Source organism: Crassostrea angulata, chromosome 4 (assembly GCF_025612915.1).
Source record: "Crassostrea angulata isolate pt1a10 chromosome 4, ASM2561291v2, whole genome shotgun sequence".
NCBI lineage: Eukaryota > Metazoa > Mollusca > Bivalvia > Ostreida > Ostreidae > Magallana > Magallana angulata.
Genome location: NC_069114.1, coordinates 33446860 through 33471771, shown reverse-complemented (window position 1 = coordinate 33471771; position 24912 = coordinate 33446860). Strand labels below are relative to the sequence as shown.

Sequence of the window (24912 nt, the reverse complement as noted above, 5' to 3'; positions counted from 1 at the left end):
ACAGATGACACTTAACCGACGTGAATTTTGACGTCACAATAAGGAGAAATTACTCTAACTAGTTATTGTGAATCTGCTGAAATATTACCCAAAATCCTCTCAAAATCTAGGATATCAAAGCTAACGAATTGCGACATTTGTTCAGAGATAGGAAACAGTTGTAACTTGCACTCAATTGAATGAACGCTCGCATTTATTTTATTCACTATATTTACGATAATTTTCAGGAACGCACACCTAGCATCATTTTAAAAAAAAAAGGGGGGGGGCGTTTAAAATCTTCACAAAAAAAAGACAAAAAGGCAAAAAGACAAAAACAATAATTCTCAAAATCATGCAAATTCTAATCCGGAGTGAGGGATGGGGAGTGCGAAGTATTCATTAAGCTTTTTTTTAGCTGTTCAATGATATCTTTATTTTCACTTCCATTTATTACAAGCTTCCAAAAAGGAGGGGGCAACTCTATAATCCTTATATGATAAGCAAATTTTCATACCTAAATTAAAAGAATATATTTTTTTAACGGAAGGGGGGGGGGCTCTATGATCAGTCATTTTTTATATGTAGGTTAAAGAAAAATGTCTGCTGCAAGAAAAGGGGCGTGGTGAAATGACGTTACAATCGATTTATTAGAGGAAATAAACTGCATTGAACGTCATGTTAAAATCTTAATTATTCAACAACATTATCTGAGATAAATTCTTCTTAGAAATAAATAAAAAATATTTTAAATTATAAATAATGAAAATTAATTGAAAAAAATAGGTATGTTTTATTTCACATCCAACGCTCGCCCCAACGGTCGCACCCGTAGAACATATAACATATAACTTAAAAAAGTTTAGTTAACTTACCTAACTTTATTTGCATGTGGATGCATATGTTAAACAAAACTAAACAAAAAACTATAGAGAATGAGCACACAAATGATCTTTCAAAATTTGTTTTATTGACATTTAAAGTTTTTAATCGAAACATGACTTTATTAACATTCCAAATTAATCTGAACAATTTTAAATATTCATACATGAATCGTATCAAACTGGAATATATAATAGACTTACTTTTAAAACAACAAACGACAATGACGTCTTGTACTTGAACCAAATTATTTGCAATTAAGATTTATCATATGAACTTAATTTCATTTTGTTAAAGAGTAACTTTAAGAAAATTGAAATGCACTAGGTATTTTAATGAATTATTGTTTTATAGTAGATTTTAGATGTTTCACTGATGATCTGCTTATTGATGTTAACCGAAAAATTCCCATCAACAGCGTATGACAGACTCATTTCGAGTATTTAAAACATTAATATGGGCCGTGGTACATTTATTAGGTTTTATTTTGAACATTAAATTTATTTTATTCGCCCATTGTTCGTTGTCTTTAAAAATAATGTTCAAGATACCCGATATTAATCAGGAGATCAAATAAATAAAATATTTGCATATGAATGCAATATAATACCAGTGTCCTACAAGTATTTGAATAGACATGCATATAAATAGTTAATGGTGCAAAACATCTACTATGATTTTTGGACGGTGACATCATACAAGTCTAGTTCGTTATGAAGAACTTCATCATTTGGGGGATGAAACTGTAGTTTATCATAATCTGCATCAGGTAAGATGTGTGTACTGTATATGTTGCCATTAGATTTGGGCTCAGAGGAATTCTGGTCGAAGTAGTTGTTCTCAGATTTGGAAGAGCTTTTGTCGGTATTATATTTCGATTTGGTTCCATCTCTAACTATTTCAGCGTATTGTAAATCGTCACTGATGTCCTTTGGTTCATTAAATTTGCTTAATCTTTGAATGGAATATGCTTCTATTGTCTTCCGTCCAGTTAACGTTACAGGGGTAGAAACATCAAAACAGAAGTTCCTATTAAGAAATAATGCAGCCTTAATATAGTATTTAATACATTGATATTTCTCTTTCTGAAGTGAGAATATTTGTAAAGGAGACCTTTTCCTAGCCGTCCTTATTGCAACAGCAGTCCCGCTTCCACAAATTAGTAACGTAATCAGGATTACCGAAATCAACACCCACATTGAAACAACATTCTCATCATCATTGTACATGTTTGGCTCTATCTTTTCGTCCGAAACTAAAAGAATGCATTTGAAAATATTGTCAGGTATGTGTTATTTTTTCACATTGAAATTTTACCTTTACGAGTAAAATGATATTGTTTTGGATCAGTTAGAAAATATGATGCCCTTTCCTTTCTGATAACTATTTACTTAATTTATGTTGAGGCTAAATCATGTTTTAATGGCAACATTTTCCGAATGTCCTATTTACTGAATACATGTAAGAAGTACTATTTTTTCCACGATATGATGTTACTACTTTAGATATAATATATTCCTTAATTATATGTATACAAGTAGATATGTTATGTCAGATGGAATAATAGACCACCTCAGTTAACTAATTTATTATTGTGTAAGTTAACATAATTTTTCCTTATATTTTTATACCATACCAGTAGATAAAAGTACGCATCCATTTACGTGGTGGCACTGATATTCAGAGCTGCAGTTACAGACATTGACACAGAATCTGCCATAATAGTCATCAGTGCAAGGAACAGAACAGTTGAAGCCCAACCACCCGTCAGGACATTCTATCGAAAAAAAAAATGACTAATTACAATAATCCAAATTATAAAGCTATAATATGTTGTCAATATATACTAAGCCAACATTAATAGAACCATTTTTAAGAAAAAAGTGCGATTTAGTTAATTTTGTCAATACCTAAACACTTTCCGTTGACTTCATAATTGTTTACACAGCATTCCAATGGTTCCCTGTGGAAGATATCAATATTATCAAAGATGATATAAAACCGTCGGGGGAGGGTATTTCTTGAAAAGTGCGAAGAAAAATTTGAACAACATCGTTATCACAACTTCCATTGACTAGCTGCTTCGCTTAAAAAGGGGGAAATATTTACTACATGTACAATCTCATATGATAAATAACATTGCTGATACGGTTAAATACAGACACGCTGTCGAGTCAGATATGAACAGTCCTAAAGTATCGAATTGAACAGCCAACTGAATTGCCCAAACATCAGAAGAAACGTTAACAGAAGGACAAAACTATAAAATACACTGTACCACCGGCGAAAAAATATTAACAAAAAAATATCAGTTCTACTAAAGGGATCTTTTTCAAAAATACATGTATTGTTTCTTTTGAATTTTGATGGTATTATGATTATGATTGAGATATTTAATAATAAGATGATTGGCAATTGCTGTTAGACAAGATTTCTACTGACCTGTTAAATTTTATGTGGCATGCAACCATGTGCAATAATATTTCTGTGGGTAAAATTTGACCCTCATGAGGAAAAAAACGGTAATTCAAAAGTACAACAAAGTCTTTAATGACTAAGAAAAAATAAGAAGACAGACTTATAATTTAAAAAAAGTTCTTCTGTGTTCAATTGTTTTGTTGGGGTTTTTTTACACAAAATCATCTGTTCAATAAAGCATACATGTATGTACACTAAAAATAGAAAAATCGAGAGACACAGTGTTCATACTCATATCAATGGAGAACTTTTTTAGCTAAATTATTCTTAAGAGTTATAAATATCAGGATGCTGATAGAGACACTGGTTCTTCGTCATAATAACATATTTATCCTGCCGTACGTTTTATGCCAATGAATACAGATAACTTTTATAACCTTTCTCCAACCTATGCTACATACCAACAAAGTAACATGATAAAAAATTGCTTAAAACGAACTATACATACATGAACTAGAGATAATGATAGAATAGCATTCATTGTGCAGTTGATCAATAAGAAATAAATTGTATTGTAATATTTCTTTATCAGATATACTAGCTGAGCTATTTCGTTAATTTGTTAGATTAGGTAGCTAAACACAGCTCCGTATAAAATCCAGGGGGTTTTTCTCTGAGGAAAAGCATGATGGGTAGGGATTTTCCTGCTATTTTTATGCGGTATACATGAAAAATTAATTTTTAAATTCTCAATTGCATAATATAGTGGATTATCTTTCGAGTACATGAAAAAACTATGTAGAAAATTTTTAAAAATTAATTTTGTGAGACTCTAAAATAAAGGGAGGTAACTCCAAAAACATCCAGATTTAACACATGCAGAATTTTATGAATTTTTTAGCGGGTGACATAGCTCTTTAAAAAGCTGGGGAATGTACCCTGAAAATACTATCAAACGATGCCTAAGAACTTGTTCTTGAAAATGTACAGAAATAAAATTGCTGATTTGGTTGCATTCTGCTTTTAGGGGGAGCCTAAAATGCATGGGTGTACTGCATTTAGAGGCATCCTTTTGTCTATTTTCCGCATGTTTTGAGTGCCAAATAAATTCTAGCATTAAGTTACATGTGCATTATTCTTAAATATTTTAAAAATTCACAATTTTATCTTTCTATTGATATATAGATATATAAGTAACATTTGTTACAATTTATTTTTATAAGGGTCAGTTTTGCTTTCCCCTCATCTAAAAACGTCCTTATAACGTTACATATAAAACTGTATTTTACACCCTCATGCTTACATACGTTCAATTGATAGTGGACCACTAGCCAAACTAAACACACGTTAAACTCGTAGTTAAGATGAGTACTTCGTATATTGTTCAAGTCATCAGGTACAAAGAAATACCGTGCTTGTTGAGTCACAGTCATAAGTAGATGTAAATTCATCGACAAATAAAATAACGCTTCATCCAATACCTTATTTGATTTATTCTCAATACCTTTCAAACAAGTTGAGCTAAAGTGCAGTATCAACTTCTAAAAGAATTACTTACATGTATTGCAGACTTAGTTACATGATGTCTCTCTAGCCAAACTAAACACACGTTGAACTCGTAGTTAAGATAAGTACTTCGTACATTGTTCAAGTCATCAGGTACAAAGAAATACAGTGCTTGTTGAGTCACAGTCATAAGTAGATGTAAATTCATCGACAAATAAAATAACGCATCATCCAATACCTTATTTGATTTATTCGCAATATCATACAAACAACCTGAGCTAAAATGCAGTATCAACTTATAAAAGAATTACTTACATGTATTGCAGACTTAGTTACATTATGTCTCTCTGACCACAGACGCGAGTATCATAGTCCCACGTTCTTTTATCATGGAAACCATTTGCTATCGTCCTATATTCATACTTTTGATAATTGATTTATATAAAGTATAATAGTTTGTAATATGACCAGTTTTCCCGACTAACAAAGCAACATAAATGAAAAATTACATGCATTTGTACTGAACATGGAGATAAAAATGATTTTTGACAAAATTGTTGTGTTTAAGACCAGTTTCGAAGCAAAATGCACCGATATTGATATGTACATGTATGCATTCAAGTATGCAGACACATTCTTGATTTGAATAACATATTCACTTTTTTACTTATGAAAGATATAAACTTAGCAAAACGTGTTTAGTTTAACAATGCAAGTAAAAAATAGTATTACATCATCAGGGATAGGGTAATCGTAATCAGTAATTCTAATCAACTGTAATCGATTACAGGTTGCTGAGTAATCACGAGTAATCAGTAATCATCCAGTTTTCTGATTTAAGTAATTGTAATTAAATCGATTTCTCTAAAAAAAATCCTGTAATCATGATTAATTTTTGATTACTTTTATGATTACAATAATAAAATTGAAATGCCTAAAAAATCATCGGAGTTCTTAGGTGAATAAGCTTCAACTTTTGATATGGTTTTAGTACGATAGATATCATTAATGTAATGTGTGTTTTAACAACTAAGATAATAAAGTGTGTTTTAAGTCAGCTTGGCTACCATTATAACATAATATATAATATAATAAGGCATGCCTAGTCAACCATTGTATAAATTGAGGTAAAAAAAAATGTGTCCTTTTTGATAGATAAATTAATGTCTTTCGTTTTATAACAAAGACAGAGATATTTACGCAACTCAAAAAGAAAGGTCAGAAAAATCCATCTCACATGGCAATGGACACAAACATACAAAAACTTTCTCAAAGTGTTAATAATACAGAGGAATGAAAAAAAGCTTGTAACTATTGATAACTTGATATCAGAATTAATACTTCTGTCGAAATTGCATCGTTTTTTTTCCTAAACATTAAACTGCCAAAAACAAAAACGAGAAAACCTTCCACCAAGTACTGGTTATGTAATCCAAAGTAATCATGATTTCAAAAAGGAAAAGTAATCTAATGTAATCGACCCCATCCCTGTACATCATGTTCACTATACAAGGAAAATTGTATACGTTTTTTGCCGGAACAACTTCTTTAAAACTTATGATTGTTGCTAAAGCTTAATGACTTCCTACAAAGTTTCATATTTATGTATAAGTTTAAGGATAATGTGATTCAAACGTAAGTAATAATAATTGTTTTTAGTATTGCGATAGATTACTTTGATTTTTTAAATTATCCTTCCAAAGATATGCTACATACACACATATATAAAAAAAAATCACCACCAAATTTACAACGGAATTAAAAAAAGAATTGTCAAGATTAACTGGAGGAAAAGATGTTTAACGGCCGCATGAAATATTCAGCAATAGCAATAAATGATTAATAAACGGTCTTTAAATAGACACACTAGCACATCTGATGTTCACAAATAGTGTCAGCTCAAAGCTTTTGCATTTGAAAGTAGGAAACGAAGCAAATCAAACAAAAATTGTGTGAAGCAAAATTGAAAAAATACTAACATACAATAAATTGGAACACACATTAACTTGCCAAAACCTCGAATTCCTAATCTGACATTTCGGTGGGCGTGAGTACAATGCTGACTTGTATATCTTATCATGATCTTAATCTAATCTATATATACGAACTTTACATGCAAAAGGTACATTGGCAAGTCGTTACAAAATTGTTTATTTTATATATAATTTGAACATAAACGTTTACAAAGAAAAAAAAACTGGCATTTCAGCCCAACCTTCTCCCACCCCACTCTAGATCTGGTATCATGTTTCTCTGGGTCCGGTTCGTTATCATGTGATTGCTTTCAACTGTTTACTAGAGGCATTTTTTTCTTTCTTTGCGTTGTTTCATACCGAAATGTATATACTGTGTCATACAGTTCAGTTCAAAGCTTTATATTTGTAACGTTTTGTGGATTAAGTTAAGTACCTTCTCTGTTCTTCTTTTCATTAGATACGAAGGGGTTTCCGTTTTTGATGAGTCACAGCCAAATAACTAAGTTTTATCAACACTGTATTTTATATGGGGTACCACTTATAACAAAACTTACTTATAAATCACTTTTTATTTTCAACAACTGAACATTTTTTTTACTATTTAGGAAGAACGTTGATAAATAACTAGTTTCATTGTGCACTTTTTTCCTTATATTTGATTTAGATTTAATACTTAGTTCTTTTCTCTGTTCCAAGTTTTAAAAAAGACAAATAACACTGGGTCATAAATTTATACAATTACACAAGATTCCCTACCATATCATAATAAGATAATGAAAACTCTTATGAAAAACAGAGACTCTGAAACATCATTTCCAGCTCTGTTTCAAGGCGATTTGATTTCTCACTGATGTGTCGACAGATCTTTTCAATAAAATGTTCAATGCCCATTGAATGTATGTACATATAACAGCAGAAAACTGAAGCTACTAATACCCTTTAAAATAAACTTCTGTATGATAAGTATGATATTGATTTTATAAAACTGTAGAAAATGTATCATTGTCTTACATGTATATGGTTATATACAAAAAGGATACCTCCACATTTACCTAACATTCCTTAACTTTTTAAACAACGAATTGTATCATTATTTCAGAAGAATTATATATTTGGCATAAGCCTTTATAAAAAAAAAAAACTTACCCTTCTCTAGAACAATCTTTTCCAGTTGTTAATGTACAACAGAAAAATTGGAATATTAAGAAGGTATTAAAACCGTGTCTTCTCGACTTCATTTCTCAGCACTCCGAGTGTAAGTAGAAGACCCTTGTCGATTCACAGCTGCGTTGTATGGTGAAATGTTCGTGACACGTATCAAATTCGAAAAATATTTGAAATCTTTAAAACATTTTCATTAGGCATATGAATCAAATGTTAAACACACCTACTATATATTCTGTAGAAGCGTCACATCGGTAAAAATTTAGTGATTAGAGTATCTGAGGACCATGCATGTAAATAAATATAAAAAAAAAATTCAGTTCCTTCTCTTTCAAATTCTTTTTTTAGAATCCTTAAATTAAATTCAAGTTGCCAGACAAGATCTCAGATCCACATCTAATACAATATCGCTTTCTACAACAATCAGGGATGGGTGATTGAAACTAATAGACTACGTTTTCCAAAGAGTTAAAAACTCCCATTCAAGAAACGAATTAAATATGGCATCTGAAAGGATAGAAAAGGTAGATCAAATAAAAATATTCTGTACTTTAATAGAATTGCAAATGTGATTGCTGGAGAGAAACTTTCGTGACTGCTGACTGGCACAAATCGTTCAAATGTAATTCTTTATATTACTTCTACTCCAAAAACAAAATCATACCTTTTTTCCATATTTTTTTTTATCAAACATTGAGCTAGCTCAGAGAGATGGTAAAAGAATGGGGGGGGGGGGGGGGTGTCATGAAACACAATTAATTTGAATCTTCATTAAATATTTTCAAGATACCTGCATAGTAATATATAAGTCATGTTCACCTATATTTTCCCAAAATTTAACAAAACAAACCTTCCTGAGGCAAAAAAATTGGTCCATTATTTCTATTTTTAACGAACTCAAATCTACAATGCGAGGATTTTCCAATGTATATTTTATTGCAGAACGTTGCTCATTTCTTGGATCCATTGTTGATTTGTTGGTTAATGTTTCCAAATACATGTACACACACACACACACACACGCACGCACGCACGCACGCACGCACGCACACACGCACACACACACACACACACACAGATATATATATATATATATATATATATATATATATGAAAAAAAATACAGACGACCTGACAAAACAGACCGACTGATTAACGAACAAAAGCTAAGGTAGGATTTTAGCTAAAACCGTAATGAGTTTTTACTTATGGAGAATCTTATCCAGAAAATCAAAATAGACCATTTATGTTACTACTGAAAATAACTAAGATGGTCAACGTATTATGCTCGTGATGAAACATTTATCTCGTTTACATGTACTATACAATATTAGTAAACGTACCATGGTTTTGATATGGACGTAAACAACATGCAGAATAAATTAACGCTATACTCTTTATTTAGTTCCCTCTAGCTCCCCATAAATATATGTAGCTGTATAGGAAGAACTTGCAATAATTATCGATAAACATATTCCTGTTTTGGTTCTTGTTTGGGTGGTTATCAAGGAAGTACTGTCTTGCCTTAATATATTTTCTTAATGTATGATGTATCATAGCAATACAATATAGAATGTAACTAGTTACGCATTTGCAATTCACATGCATTTTTAAAATAGACACAAAGTACACACTTTATAATTCAGATAAATATAGTACAGCCTGACGAGTTTGACACAGCGACTTAGGAAGGCGAAACGGTTGTGGCTATATTAAGACTATGTGGAAGAAGATCACTGTATTAAGTTATAATCACATATAAAGATTAAATATATGGAATTTTCTTTTACTTAATAATAGTGCATAGTCACAAATATCAACTTGTAAAGGAAATTAAAATAAGTACGATTGGTTTCATGATGACCACCCAGCGTTCTTCACTTATCGTTTTACTGTCAAAAACAAAATACGTTCCGGAAACTTGCTCAAAGGGGTTCCATATTATGGTGATCTGCGGCAATTTTGTAATTGAGGTTCATTTGCAAACCTCGAATGTCGCTTATTCAAATTGTTGTGTTCCTTCAAAACATGTCTAAACCATTTACTAATAACATACTATTAGTCAGTGTCTGTCCTACAATCAATAGGACATGTATTCGGTGGTGTGAGCTTGTTGACATGTTCTTTTCATGTATGCCTGTATCAGCAGCGAATATTACAGTTACTGTATTGTAACAGTTGCAACAACCGATAACTTAGTAGTTTCACATGGTTATGCGCTATAAATTGAATTTTAGATATATCAAGTATATAAACCAATATTCTTATCGAACCTCTACCTCCCATAATGTGCAAGATTCCAAGTAAACGGACAGTGTCATAATACTTATATAAAAATACCAAACCGATATGAACGATATGTGTCGGTCTCACAGTCAATAGTTACACCAGAACTTCAATCGTATTCATGAATACTTTGACACCACATTACAAAGCTTTACCGTTCAATGAGTCAGAAGTATTTTGGTGTATTCCTGTGAGCGATGTAGGTTTATTTACAAATGGCAATACTTAATGTGACATTTTATGTATCAAGTTTTCAAGTGATAGGGAATTCTAAAATTTATCTAAGGAGTAACGATACGTCGAGTGTCATTTATTTGGAGTGAGATTACATAATCACTTTCAAAAAGGAAATACTGCCAGTCAAATAAAGTTAACGCACATTCATGATTTTGCATAGAAAGATAGTATTATTATATTCGCATTCTTAAGGGGTATTTTTAACATCCAAAATATAAAGATCTTTCTTCACATCTTTCTTCTTAGTGACAGAAAAATACTTAAAGAATTTAGAAATTTTTATTAGGTTTGCCCACGGTCAATAACCGCTTGTGAGTATACAGATTTCCAAAAATACGGCTTCCTGCAGGTTAAGTTATTTGTGGGTATGGTCCTTACACTGGTTACTGCGTGTATTAATGCTGCTTAGCAAATATTTATTTTATTCATAACTACTTGTTGAACTTACTTGTTGAAATTCAACAGATCATTATTTGCTTCATGATACATCAATTTATTCAAATTGATATGTCGAATAAATTACTCAAACATGCAACAGTATTCTAATATATGAAAATTATATTCATGTACATATAATTTATCAAACAGTTAATTTTTAGACTTAGAGCAGAAGTCATATAGTTTTTTTTCCAGATTGCATCAACTTAATAGTATAATTACTTATGTTCTATGGTGTGTCTGTGTATGTATGAATGTGAAAAATGTAATTACAAAAAATTGCAAAAAAAAAAAAAAAAAATTTAGATCTACTTTTTGTACGCCATGGACAAGAAAGATTCATAATCTAACTTTCCTAATCACCAGTAACTCGTCATTTTGAAGATAAAATTATATTACCAAAATGTTTATTTAGCAACGAATTACACTATATTCAAATTAATATAGATATGTATGTAGTCCTTTATGAATGTTTTGAATGAAACAAAAAAAGATCAGAGGACTTTCTTTTAGTCTATGCAAATCTTAAGTGTTGTTTCTCAAAATTTACCATTACCTTACCAATACACTGAAACGAAGTGGAGGCAGATTGTCTACTGACATGGTGTTCTCAGCATTGTCATCACAAGCTTTGTCCTTTGAATCTAGAACAAAGTAGGCATTGTCTTCTTCAGTGAAATATGGAGAGTCCGTGTTTGGAGACGTAATCCCATTAAGCAGGAAGGCCGTGGTGTATTTCTCGTCTATATCGGCATGTATATGAGACGTATCACAATTTTTCACATGTGCTTTAAACGATGAAAATTTTCTCTTTGCTGGAGAATAATGATTAGTGTTGAATTAAAAAGTTAACCGAGACTTACCTGGAAGGTGAAGTTTGACTGTAATTGCCGAGGGATCAAATGAGATGATAAGGATACCGCGTGGTTCATATTTCAGAGCACAAAAAAATTGGATTAATAAATATATTGTTGAGAAAAAATGAAAAAAGGGTGGGATCTTCGGGTTGGGGATTTGATCCGTCGGCACCCAATAGGGTCGAAGAAATTACAGTCAAACTTCATCTTCCAGGTAAGTCTCGTTTAACTTTTTAATTTCTTCTCCCCTATTGGGGCCTCTGTCTAAAATGAGACTTTAGAGATAAATCCTAATTTTTTGAACTTTTTACTTGGATATGTAATAACACATAACATATGTAATATTGTCTACTTATTTATCTAATCTCAACATACATGTAACATATATACATTTCATTGCATATAATTTTCCAACATTCTTTTACTCATGTCTGCGTTCAAAGTAATGTCTTTGTTATAACACTTCCTGAATGCTGATTCGCTGGACCAACCCACTATTCTCAGTATAGTGTCAACGGGAATCCTTAATGCGTGCGCGGCGCTTGCGGAAGCCACCCTAGGTCTATGGGGTTTGAAAATGGAGGGGTCAATTCCTGCCATCGTAAGAACAGATTCCATCCATCTGCCAATTGTATCCCTGGATGCAAATTTATGCAGTCGCTGAGACGTAATGAATAAGCATGTTACGGAACCCCGCCGAGTCTCTGTCTTCTCCAGATAATTACTGAGAGTATGCTTAACACACAAATCTTTGTCAACGTCATATTTCATCAGTTTTATTTCTCCTAAATGTGTCTTCGCGTTTGAAGTTTTAAGCGTATCTCCGAAAACAATTTTCACACTATTTTCTTGAAAATGAATATTACGAATGTCAATCAAAAGCAACGTTTTTCCCCGTTGCCCTGAAAGTAACGCAAGCAACATAACAAGTTTATGCGATAACTGTAATAAAGACAATGATGATAACGGGGATAAAGGTTTCAAATATTTTAAAACAATATTTACATCCCATGTGACATTGTATCTTGGAAGAGCAGGTCTAAGTACAAATACTCCTCTCATAAATCTACGTACTAACGGATGTGAACCAATATTTACAAAATTGTTGGGCTGAATAGATAATGATAGCACACTTCTTGCTGTATTTATACAACTGTAACCTAGCCCCGATTTATATAATTCCTTTAGAAAAGACACAAGATTGTTTACATCTGCTTCAAATACATTAATATGTCTCTTTTACAACAAAATGACACCCATTTTCCGATATATGTCCTATATTGTTTTTAGTCGATTCTCGCCATGAAGATAGTAGAATGGCTTGAGTGTCTCTGATATGCCTCGATTTTTGAATGATTCCCTGAATTAATATCAAAAATAAAAGTAAATTCAAAATGGAAAATCAATGTTCTTGATATCTTTTAAGACCATATGTAAACTTTTTCCCCTGTAACAAAAAAAAATGTACAATCTTCACAATCAAAGGGAGTTTTCAAAATATAATTTTATTCAAAAATTCGGTGATTTGGTAAAAAAAGACATAGAAAAGTCACCCAACAGAAGCAAGGCCATCCCTGCAGTAATGCAAGTAGGTATCATTATCATTTAATATCACCACAACGCACATCATAATGATCATTCCACCTTCGAATATTTACACCACATTTAATTTGATAACGTCACTTCCTGATTACTTCTTCACGAAAACGGTGCTTGTTGATATATATATAGGCGTTGAACACACGTGCACGGATCAAACACGAAATAAATATGAATACATGCATGAAATTGTCTAAACACACGTTGGAGAAAACAAATATTCCTACATTACCCAACCTTCAGAGTACAATTACATACTATACCATGAAATGTGTTCTTTCTTCGTATGAGTGAGGTAATGAAGTGATGAATTCAGCGGGGTTGTTTGGACCCCCCCCCCCCCCCAACAGATTTAACTATTTTTTAACAAGAGGTTTATGGCTCATGCACATATAAAATAAAATGTATAAAATCTCTGTGAATGTGCTGGATTAGATATTTTAATCCTTTTTTGCGTCATGGTGAACCGCCGAGCGTCGTTTTTGATTTTAAGATCGCACAGATCTCTTGCCGAGAGAACAATTAGCTAGGAAACTTGCAAAAAACAGGGTGGTTAATACATGTTTATCCCTCCATTTTTGGCCGAAACGACTAGACATCGATTATACACATGGTACAACATGGTATAGCCTTACCCATGAACTCAGCACCTGACATAGAAGAAAACACCAAAGTCTTCACAAGTCAAAAAATAAAATCATAACTGTTTTTACCAGATACGCCACACAGAGAGAGAGAGAGAGAGAGAGAGAGAGAGAGAGAGAGAGAGAGAGAGAGAAGAGAGAGAGAGAGAGAGATTTCCTTGGATGTTTAGCCATTTCTCATTTCCCAAAATATGCAATAAAATCAGTGAACTGAATTATTATACAAAACTTTTTTTTATAAATGTTTGTGGATATACTTTTTTTTGTAGATTGAGTTTCAGAGGTGTTAGTTTGTAATTTTGAAGAAAAAAATACCGTGTAACTCAAAACAATCTATTTTGGGCACCACCCAGCTATGAAATATATATTAGAGTAATAGAGTACATTAATTTTACATTTATACTTTTTAAATAGTGATATGTTAGCATTCATTCCTTAAAAAAATCACAAACCCAATATTACCCCAAACATTATTCATATGGAATTTGTGTATGTAATGTAAATAATTAATGAAAAATTATGGTGGTTAACAATGTTGTCTTATTGCCAGGTTCTTGTCACAATAAGATGCCTCACAAAAGGAAAATTATATTCGGAGTGAGGGGATTTACATGGAATTTCGAAATCTAGTGTTTGCATTGCTATGGACAGAGTTCTGACCTCCCTCTGCCACCGCTTGCAAAATATCTCTTTTCCCACATCTGATGAAGAAATCAGAAGAACAAAAACAGAGGGGCTTTTTTTCAAATGCCTGATTTCCCAATATGCTGGGCGCAGTGGATGGAACTTTAATCAAAATTCAGGCTCCCTCCGAAAGCAAGCCAAGCTACGTTTGTGGGAAAGGTTTTCACGCTCTGAATGTCCAGGCCGTTTCTGACGCTTTCCCTGAGGTATTATTTTAAAAAGCAATTAAGTTCCATTGTTAACATTATTCATATTATTGCACTTTAAAGACTGATACTATCAATATAAGATTAAAAGAATTATGCTTTTCAAAAACTGTATCAGATCATTAAAGAAGGATTTGATAGTAAATACATTTCATAATTGAACCAATGGGGTTTTGCCCCATTATATTCGCCAATTTTCTTTAAGATCCATAGATTTGGTTTGCAAGTTGCCTGGTGCTGTTCACGACAGCTTTGTGTTTGAAAGTTGTAAGCACACTGTACTTTTATAAAAAGCCATGCCACTGTAACGCTGCATCTAAAAGTGACACTTAAAGTAATGTTTATTAATTCATTTGTTTTCTTTTGTTTTCATTATTTTAAAGAAACTTATGAAACCATGTTATACCATTAATTGTGGCTTTAGGGAACTCATTTCTTCCACACTCACTGATGTCAAAAACACCTTCTATCCCTACCACCATGCTATCATCGAGAATAGAAACAATCTACAATATAGTCAATGAGGAGTAATAAGCAACATTTTTATCATGTACAGCAAAACTCGGTTATAACGAAGTCATCACTGGGGCTGAGAAATTACTTCGCTATATCCGTAATTCGTTATAACCGTATAAGAAATTAATTAAATTAACATAGCTGGGGATCCAAGATGACTTCGCTATATCCGTAAATTCGCAATATCCGTGTTCGTACTAAACGAGTTTTACTGTACACAATAAATTTGTTAATTTGTACAATTTTTACATGTACATCTTCGATATAAAGATTTGTTATTCAAATACTGTAGAATCATTTTTATTTAAGGAGAGTGTTGGAAGGTGGACAATATTTACTAAACTTAATTAATAATAAACAAATGATTGTGTATAGGTTTGTGGAGATGTAAATTCGTGGGCAAGGGTTACCCAAAAAAGCCACGAACATTGGTCAGCCACAAACAATGATGATTCCACAGTATTATAGTTTCTCATCATTTTGATAAGTAAAATAAACATATAATATAAATTACTAATATTAAGCAAATAAATACTGATGCATGAGGGTATATACGAATAATTTTGTTTGTGTCCTTTCTAACATACAACTCATTGCCACTCGTACATGTATTTACTATTTATTGAACTTACATGTACCAGCTGCACATTGTTTATCTACATGATTGTACCATCATCCTACAGCTGCTTTTGCCCTTTGGGTGTCTTTAACTGCCAGAAATTGGTCAATGAATTGGTTGGATGTGATATGTATAAAAAAACTAACATAAAATTTAAAACAATAATCGAATATATAACTGTGCTTCATTAAATGTATACCTTATCTTCCCATGGCTTCAAGTATAGTGGAGGTGGACCTCCCCCAGTCTTTTTCTACTCTCTTCTCCTCTCTGCTTCTCTTTTTCTGGTTTTGATTTGAATGTCTATCCACATTTTTTTGATACTTTTGTCATCTCGATGTATAAAGCTGCAGGCATTTACACTGAAAAAATACGTGCACGCTTATAAATATGAACGATGTCATCTTACAACACTTCTTGTTTTTCTGATCTGATAATATTCACGCGGTAATCCATTAAAGACATAAGTCTTCGAAGCCATCATAAATCGCTATATCATAAATGCAGGAAATTAATTTCATATCGGTTTCAGTTTTAAAACACATCAAAAGCGAAATTCAATCCAACTTTACGTAAACCACCATTTTTGTGTGAAGGAGGTTTACGGGATTTTCCCGATTCGATTGGTTGATATTCATAGAGTGAAATTATATATTCCAAAACATTGCCGACGGCTATAGCAAACATTTCTAATTTTTATTTTTGAAAAATCAATATTGCCACAATCAATTACAGAGTGAATCTAACTTTTTGTCATATTTCTCACATCGAAAAAATATCTATACTTGTTTAATGGAATTTTATATGTATGATATCTTTTCTTTTCAATTTAAAAACTTCGGCACATCCCCTCCCATTAAAAAGAAAATGAAATCGGGTGAGGGGATAGAAATATAAATATATATTAAAAACTTTTCATGCAAAATGACATTTTAAATATTTATACAGACATACGATTTATTATGCTTTATCTTTAATATAACGTTATATAATTTCCGTAAAAACATGATATACCTTTCCAATACTTCCTCCAATGCGTTGGCTTTTTTCTCTGAGGTAATAAAAGAGGAAATTTTTCCTTTTATTACTACGAGGTGGTCGCTAACACCCTCAGCCAGGGTAGATATTTCTTCTTGTCTCCAATTCTCTTTTCTTGTCGTTTCGGAAATATACCGTCTGCGCGTCATCGCGTCTTGGTATGCGCGGTATTCAAGTTTACTTTCATACCTTTAAAGACTTAGGAGTTCCTTTATGACTTACGAGGAAAGTTGCGATTTAGGAGTTACGGCATGCAGAAAGGACACGTTTCATAAAACGGTCTTACGCTTTGTCGTAAGTCAGGAATATTTAAGACTTATGACTTACGAATCTTTGTTCAACGGGACCCAGAACCTAGAACGGTATATAAAATTTAGGCAAAGCAAATTTTCACTATTTCAAAGTCATAGTGAAAATATAATTCAAGATTATTTGAATCTTTGAAGTAGGAGGGTAAAAGTATCTAAATTGTCGCTCTTTAAAACGAAACATTCGGACAATTAAACCATTTACACGACTTTCTTAATGTTAAATAATTACCGATAATAATTTTCAGAGACGCACACAGTCATAGAGAAATAGATCATGTACCGTTACATATACCAGTAGCTGAAGTATAATTAGTTTACTCAAGAGACCGTTTTAATTAGTAAATGGATTATTAAATAAACTATGAGGCTTACTTACCTGTTATCTGCCACTTTTCTACTCTAAACTTAGTGAACACGGTTCATTGTTCTCTTACATACCTGTTTACTTCATCGGGAAAGAAAGAACAATATTATAAAAACAAAAATTTGTATCGAATTTACGCTGATATATTGTCCGCGATTCAGAAATCGTCGCGAACAAAGCGGAAATTGGATACACGCGGAAAAAAACTCATATACGGTATTTGAAAACATTGACGGGAATGTGTTATTTCTTCACATTGAAACTTTACCTTTACGAGTTAAATGATATTGTTTCGGATCAGTTAGAAAATATGATGCCCTTTCTTTTCTGATAACTATTTACTTAATTTATGTTGAGGCTAAGTAATGTTTTAATGAAAAATTGTCCGAATGTCCTATTTACTGAATACATGTAAGAAGAACTATTTAAATTTCCTACTTTAGATATAAATTATTCCTTAATTATATGTATACAAGTACTTCTGTTATAGAAAATGGAATGGACCCCCTCAATTAACTAATTTATTATTGTGTAAGTTAACATTATTTTCCGTTATATTTTTTATACCATACCAGTAGATAAAAGTATGCATCCATTTACAGGGTGACACTGATATTCAGAGCTGCAGTTACAGACATTGACACAGAATCTGCCATAATAGTCATCAGTGCAAGGAACAGAACAGTTGAAGCCCAACCACCCGGCAGGACACTCTGTCGAAAAAAAATTGACATCATTACAATAATGCAAATTATAAAACTATAATAATATGTTGTCACAAAAAACTAAGTCAATATATATAGAACCAATTGTAAGAAAAAAGTGCGATTTAGTTAATTCTGTCAATACCTAAACACGTTCCGTCTACTTCATAATGGTTTACACAGCATTGCAATGGTTCTCTGTGGAAGATGATTGAAAAGCGTGGTTCTAAGATTAACCTTTTTTTCGAAGGAAACGTTATGTAATTTCTTTGAAAGTCAGAAGGAAAATTTGAACACCACCGTGATCACAACTTCCATGGACTTGTTGCCTCGCTAAGTAAGGGGGAATTTTTACAACTTTACTGTATTGGTGAAATACAGACACGCTGTCTAGTCAGATACGAGCAGTCCTACAGTATCGGGTTGAACAATCAACTAGTCAATTGAATTCCCCAAACTTCAGAAAAAACGTTAAGGAGGATGTGTGGCCATCTTATACATTTGATGATAAGAATGTAAACATTTCTTGAAGTGGTTATTTCTGCCCGAAACTGACCAAAACTGTTGTCAAAAGATAATATGTATTACGGTGTGACCGTTGGGGCGAGTGCAGCAGATGATCAAAACATGAATTATGATAAACCAACAAAAATAAAAGTAAATGAATTTGAATGCAAAATGAAATAAACAAACCTATTTTTCCAGTAAATTTTCATCATTCATAATTCATAAGACTTTTTTATTTATTTATATACTGGTCGCACGCCAGTATAGAATTTATCTGAGATAAAATGTTGTTGAATAATAAAGATTTTAAAATAATGTACATTGCAGTTTATTTCCTCTTTTCTTGCAGCAGACATTTTTCTAAAACTTACGTATAAAAATTGACTTATAACAAAGTCCCCCCTCCCCCGTTTAAAAAAAATCAAATTTACGTATAAAAAAATTTGTTGATCATATAAGGAAAATGGATCCCCCGGGAGCATGTAATAAATGGTAGTGAAAATAAAGACACTTTTGAGCAGCTAAAGAGCTAAAGACATACTACGCACTCCCCATTCCTCACCCCAATTAGAATTTTCCTGATTTTGAAATTTATTTTTTCTTTTTGCTTGTGAAGATTTTTTGAATGATGTTGCCACGCCCCCTTTTAAAAAACGTTCCTGGACCTTACATATAGTGAATAAAATAAATGTGAGCATCATACAAATGAGAGCAAGTTACAGCTGTTTCCTATCTCTGAAGAAATGTCCCGATTCGTGAGCTCTGCAAGATTTTGAGAAGATTTTGGTATTGATATTTCAGCAGATTTACAATAACTACTTAGAGTAGTTTCCCCTTATTGTGACGTCAAAGTTCACGTCGGTCAAGTGTCGTCTGTCTCTTTGAAAACACACTGAAAAAAACTACGCGAAAAATGCTGTTTTGTTTACTTAAAAAGCATGATGTTCTGGAAATTACACAATTTATCTGTTTCTCAAAAGTTTTACTTTGATCCTCGCGAGATGGTATCCAATCTAGTGAGATCGACCGACATTGAGGAATTGCATTAATATTGTGGGTCGAAATTTACTGACGCCGAAAAATTCTGTCGGATCAATGTGTAAGAAATCCATTGTGACGTCACTTGAAAGGACGAAACTCCGTTAGTCTTATGTAATGGAATTTGCGTTGTGTCAGCAGTAACAATGCATGTTCTTGTTCTCGTGAGAGTGTGAAAATGGGAAACCTTAATTACAGGGAACTACTGGGACGATTAAAACAAGGCATTACTGGTCCGATTTACTGTCGCCAAAAAAATCTGTTGAATGAATGTGCAAATAGTCCGAATTTTCTATTCACACACGCCTTGCCGGTAGAGCTTGCTTCGCGCCGGTGAGCTGCGCTCGCTATAAAAGCAATAGATATGAGATTGTAAATATTGTTCTGTATGCAAATTAAGCATACAAGAACAGGACAATGACTTTTTAATCACTTGAAACAACTGTCGAAATGCGCAGCTACAGACTTATTTTGAAGATCTAAAAATCTGGAAAAAAAAATGAGGGGGATTCATTGATGTCCTCTCTACAACCATATCCTGAGAAAAAGTTTAAATCCTGCATATTTATGTTTTAACTCTGCCTCAATATATGGTACCCTTTTTTATCAGTCGGCATGGGATCTATTTTTAGAACAAGAAAATTCCAGTCCATACTCAGAACCCCTTGCTCTATGGAGAACAGTGACGTTATATTTTCGTAGAAAAAAAAAATGTCAATTCAAAACAATCCGTGTTGAATTTGATATGTATCTTTGTACCTGTCCAATGTTTGTTGGATTATTTTCTCAGCTCTTTAAGAATAAATAAAAGTAAATTCTTTTTAAAAGTGGGGTAGGGGTCCAAAAAAAGTGATTGTGTTAAATAAAAAAGCATACATTATATTTCAATGAAAATATATCTTCAATGTACCTCCATAGACACAGACAAATATATTTTGTGGTTTTTTTAGGTCCAGCTAAAGAATATGGTACTCTTCTTTTGAACAAAGTTACAACTTAATTAAGCAAGCTTAGACCTTTTTCTCAACAAATGGTTGCCGAGAGGGCACTTAATTATATTATTCAGATTCTTAAATCTTCAAAAATTAGCTCTAGCTGCGGAGTTTGACAGCTGCATGTTCTAAGTGATTAAAAAGGCATTGTCCTGTTCTTTAATGCATATTTTTCAAATAAAATGACATGTAAAGCTTCAGGTTTATTGCTTTTATATCTTTTGGCGACATTTTTTGACCAGTTTTGGGCAGAGATAAGCCAGTTGTCAATTTTCATATATATATATATATATATATATATATATATATATATATATATATATATATATATATATATATATATATATATATATATATATATATATTTATACGTACAAGATGGCAACACACCTCCCTTAACCGAAGGACACTGAACTACGCTGTACCATGAGCGAGAAATAACAGTTTTATTAAAGGTAACATTTTCAAAAGTATTGCATTTGTCGAATTTTTATGTTGTTATGACTATTATTGAATGATTAAGATATTTATTAATAGGATAATCGGCAACTGTTGGTAGACAAGATTTCTCCTGTTAAATTGTGTGTGTCATGCAACCATCTGCATTGAGGTTTTTTTTAGTAAAAGTTGACCTTGGTGTGGAGTAAAGGGTAAATATATGCTGATAACTTGTTCAGTCTTTGAGTAAACATCAAAAGAATGGACGCCCAAAAGCGGCAATTCTGTTTAAAAGATAACTTGATGTATATTCAACTTAATATGGTATCAACATAAATCTTATACTAAAACCCAATAGGTTTGTTATGATAACGAAATTACGTCATCATTTAATAAAGTTTTCCTGTGTTCAATTGCTTTGTGGATATATTTTTTACACAACATTATCTGTTCAATAAAGCATATATTTAGTATGTACACTAAAAATAGAAGAATTGAGAGACAGTGTTAATACTCATATCAAAGGAGAACTTTTCAGCTAAATTATTCTTAAGAGTTTTAAATATCAGAATGTTGAGAGAGACATAGGATGCTTGTCATAACAACAAATTCATCCTGTCTGTTTTATGCCAATGAACACAGATAGCTTTTATAACCTTTCTCCAACCTATGCTACATATTAACAAAGTCACATGGTAAAGAAAATGTTCAAAACGAACTAGTGTTAATAATAGAATAGCATATGTTGTGCAGTTGGCCAATAAAAATGCATAAACACATCACTGTTTACAAATTATGTTGCAATGTTCAGTTGATGGTTCTTTATCAGATATACAAGCTAAGATTGTTTGTTAATTTGTTAGATTTCCCTACATACGTGCGATCATAGTATTCTCCTAGCCAAACTGACCACACATTGAATTATTAGTTAAAATAATAACTTCTTACTTTGTTCTAGTCATCAGGTAGAAAGGATGACCGTGCTTGTTGAGTCACAGTCATAATAGATGTAAATTCATCGACACATTATTCAGTCTTTTATGGAAAAACGTCTTATCCAATATTTTATTTGATTTTTTCTTAATATCATACGAACAACTTGAGCTAAAATGAAGTATTTACTTCTTTAAAAGAACAACAGTTTTTAAAAGTCTTTGTTACTTTATTCGTGTAACATAGTCCCACGGGTTTTTTTTTTCAGGGAAAGCTTTCGTCTAATATTCCTGCCTTTGATAATTGATTCTATATATAATAAAATAGTTTGGTGTATGGTCAGTTTTCCATATCAACAAAGCAACATAGAATAAAAATCATAAACATTTGTACTGAAGATGCAGATAAAATTTATTTCGACAGTACTGTTGTGTTTCGAAGCAAAATGCACCGATATGTATGCATTCAAATATGCAGACAGATTCTGTATTTGGATAACAGTTTGGTCTTGTTACAGTCTTTTCCTTATAAAAGATTTAAACTAATCAAAACCTTTTTAGTTTCACAATGTAAGTAAAAATAGTATTGCATCATGCTCACGGTACAAGGAAAATTGCATATAGTTTTGCCGGTGTAATGAAGAATAATGACCCCCCCCCCCCCCCGTAGAATAATGACCGGGGGTCATTTTTCGACGTAGAATAATGACCCCCCGGTCATTATTCTACGCAGAAAAATGACCCCCGGTCATTATTCTACGTAGGAAAATGACCCCTTTGCCTGAAGAATAAGTGTCATTTTCATAAAAATGAGCACACTCCACATGAAGAAAAGTGATCCCTGTAGAATAATGAACCCCTTTTAAATTAAAGTTTATCAGCATATTTTTAAGTATTTGTAAAATTGTCTTTACACTATTGCAATTTTTACTGCTGCAGTTTACAGAAAGTAGCAGAAATTATAATTCATATTCAAATAAACTTAAAGTGAAAGAAGGGGTATAGCTTAGATAATAAAAATCCTTCCGTTATAACAATACATTGACGTATTGCATCGGGATCTGGTTGTCATCTTAAAGGGGCATGGTCCCAATTTTAGTAAAAAAAAAAATTCCGATCTTAATGTTCACAATGCTTTAGTAAGGCATTTTTAATAGCAAACCACAATTTGAGTGTCAATCGTTGAGTTATAAGCAAGTTACAGATCTTACAATTCTTTGATATGTAAACACAGCTTTTGTTTACATTTTGAATGTGAGAATTCTAATTTTAGACCTAATGAATGTGTTAAGTGTAAGGAACTGTTTATTTATGCTTAAAATGAATAAGAAGATAGAAAAATCAGCTTGAAAAAGACTTTTTACTGGTATATTGAACCTATGTAAACAACAACAGGGCACGAGCCTTGTTTACATGACAAAGAATTGTGAGCCCTGTATCTTGCTTATAACTTTACAACTGACCTCAAATTTCATTTGATCAGTAGAAATGCTTTCCTTAAGCTTTGTAAATAATGAGAACAGAAAAATAGAATTTGACCGAAATCGTGACCATGCCCCTTGAACATTTACATATAGCTATGGTGTTCCGATAGGGCCACTCCGACCTTAATATAGGGCGAAGATGCGAAGTTTCAAAGGCGATAGTGCGAAGGCGAAGGAGCAGAAGTGCGAAGATGCGACGACGAAGCGCGAAGATGTGATGCCTAAAGTGTGAAGCGAAGGAGCGATACTACTATCGCTCCTTCCCAACTTCGCACTCTGGCCTTCGCATCTTGGCACTTTCGCCTTCGCCTTTTTTATTGCATTCAGCAAGTCTCGGTCGATTACATGTAATTTATTGCAGGCACCGTACTCGCCAAGGTTTTTCGAATAATCCAGGCTATTATTGGTACGCATGCGCTAGGCAATCGCGCTTACTATGAATGTTTATAAACATTTTAATGTGTACATGTGACATATATGTTTACCAGTGCTGGCTATGCCTAATCATTAGGTACTCCACACAAAATATAATGTCCACCATAATGTGTACATACATGTATGCACTTCCAGACTCCTGTCACTTACCAGCCGTCTGTTTACCGTGGATCAAACACAGTAACATTCTAATTTTATTATGCGACACTCCTTGCTCATGCATGAATCTAGAGGGGGAGAGGTTGTCCGTCCCCCGGGAAAATTCAATATTAATTATTTCACGCAGTAAAAGGGGAGAGGGGTCCGGATCCTATCCCCCTGAATAATTTTATTTTATTAAGATAAAACTCGGAACCCTTAAACGATAGAGAGTTCCGCAATTATAAAACATAGGTAATCACATATTACAAAGCTCACCGAGACGAGGCATCACCTTTATGAGGTATCACCTTTATGAGACCACCTTTATCATATTATATGAAAACCATCCTTTATGATCTTGGATATTCATAGATTCTGTTTTGACACATTATTAAAAGTCATCAGTTAAACAATTGTATGATAATCATATGATCATATGTAAATCAATACAATAATATAAAATTAAAAATTGCGTCCTATCATACTTACAATATATATCATATAATACCATAAAATA

The 24912-nt window shown here is 32.5% G+C and overlaps 1 protein-coding gene across 1 annotated transcript; it reads right to left on the bottom strand.

Moving 5' to 3' along the window:
• Positions 1-905: 905 nt before the first annotated feature.
• On the bottom strand, positions 906-8044 carry LOC128181282 (uncharacterized). The gene is made up of 5 exons (XM_052849634.1): positions 7908-8044; positions 2772-2824; positions 2498-2638; positions 1975-2116; positions 906-1890 (listed from the first exon to the last, which is right to left on the bottom strand). Exons 1-5 carry the CDS (start codon positions 7997-7999, stop codon positions 1533-1535), a joined length of 786 nt encoding a protein of 261 aa, XP_052705594.1. The 5' UTR covers positions 8000-8044; the 3' UTR covers positions 906-1532.
• Positions 8045-24912: the final 16868 nt, after the last annotated feature.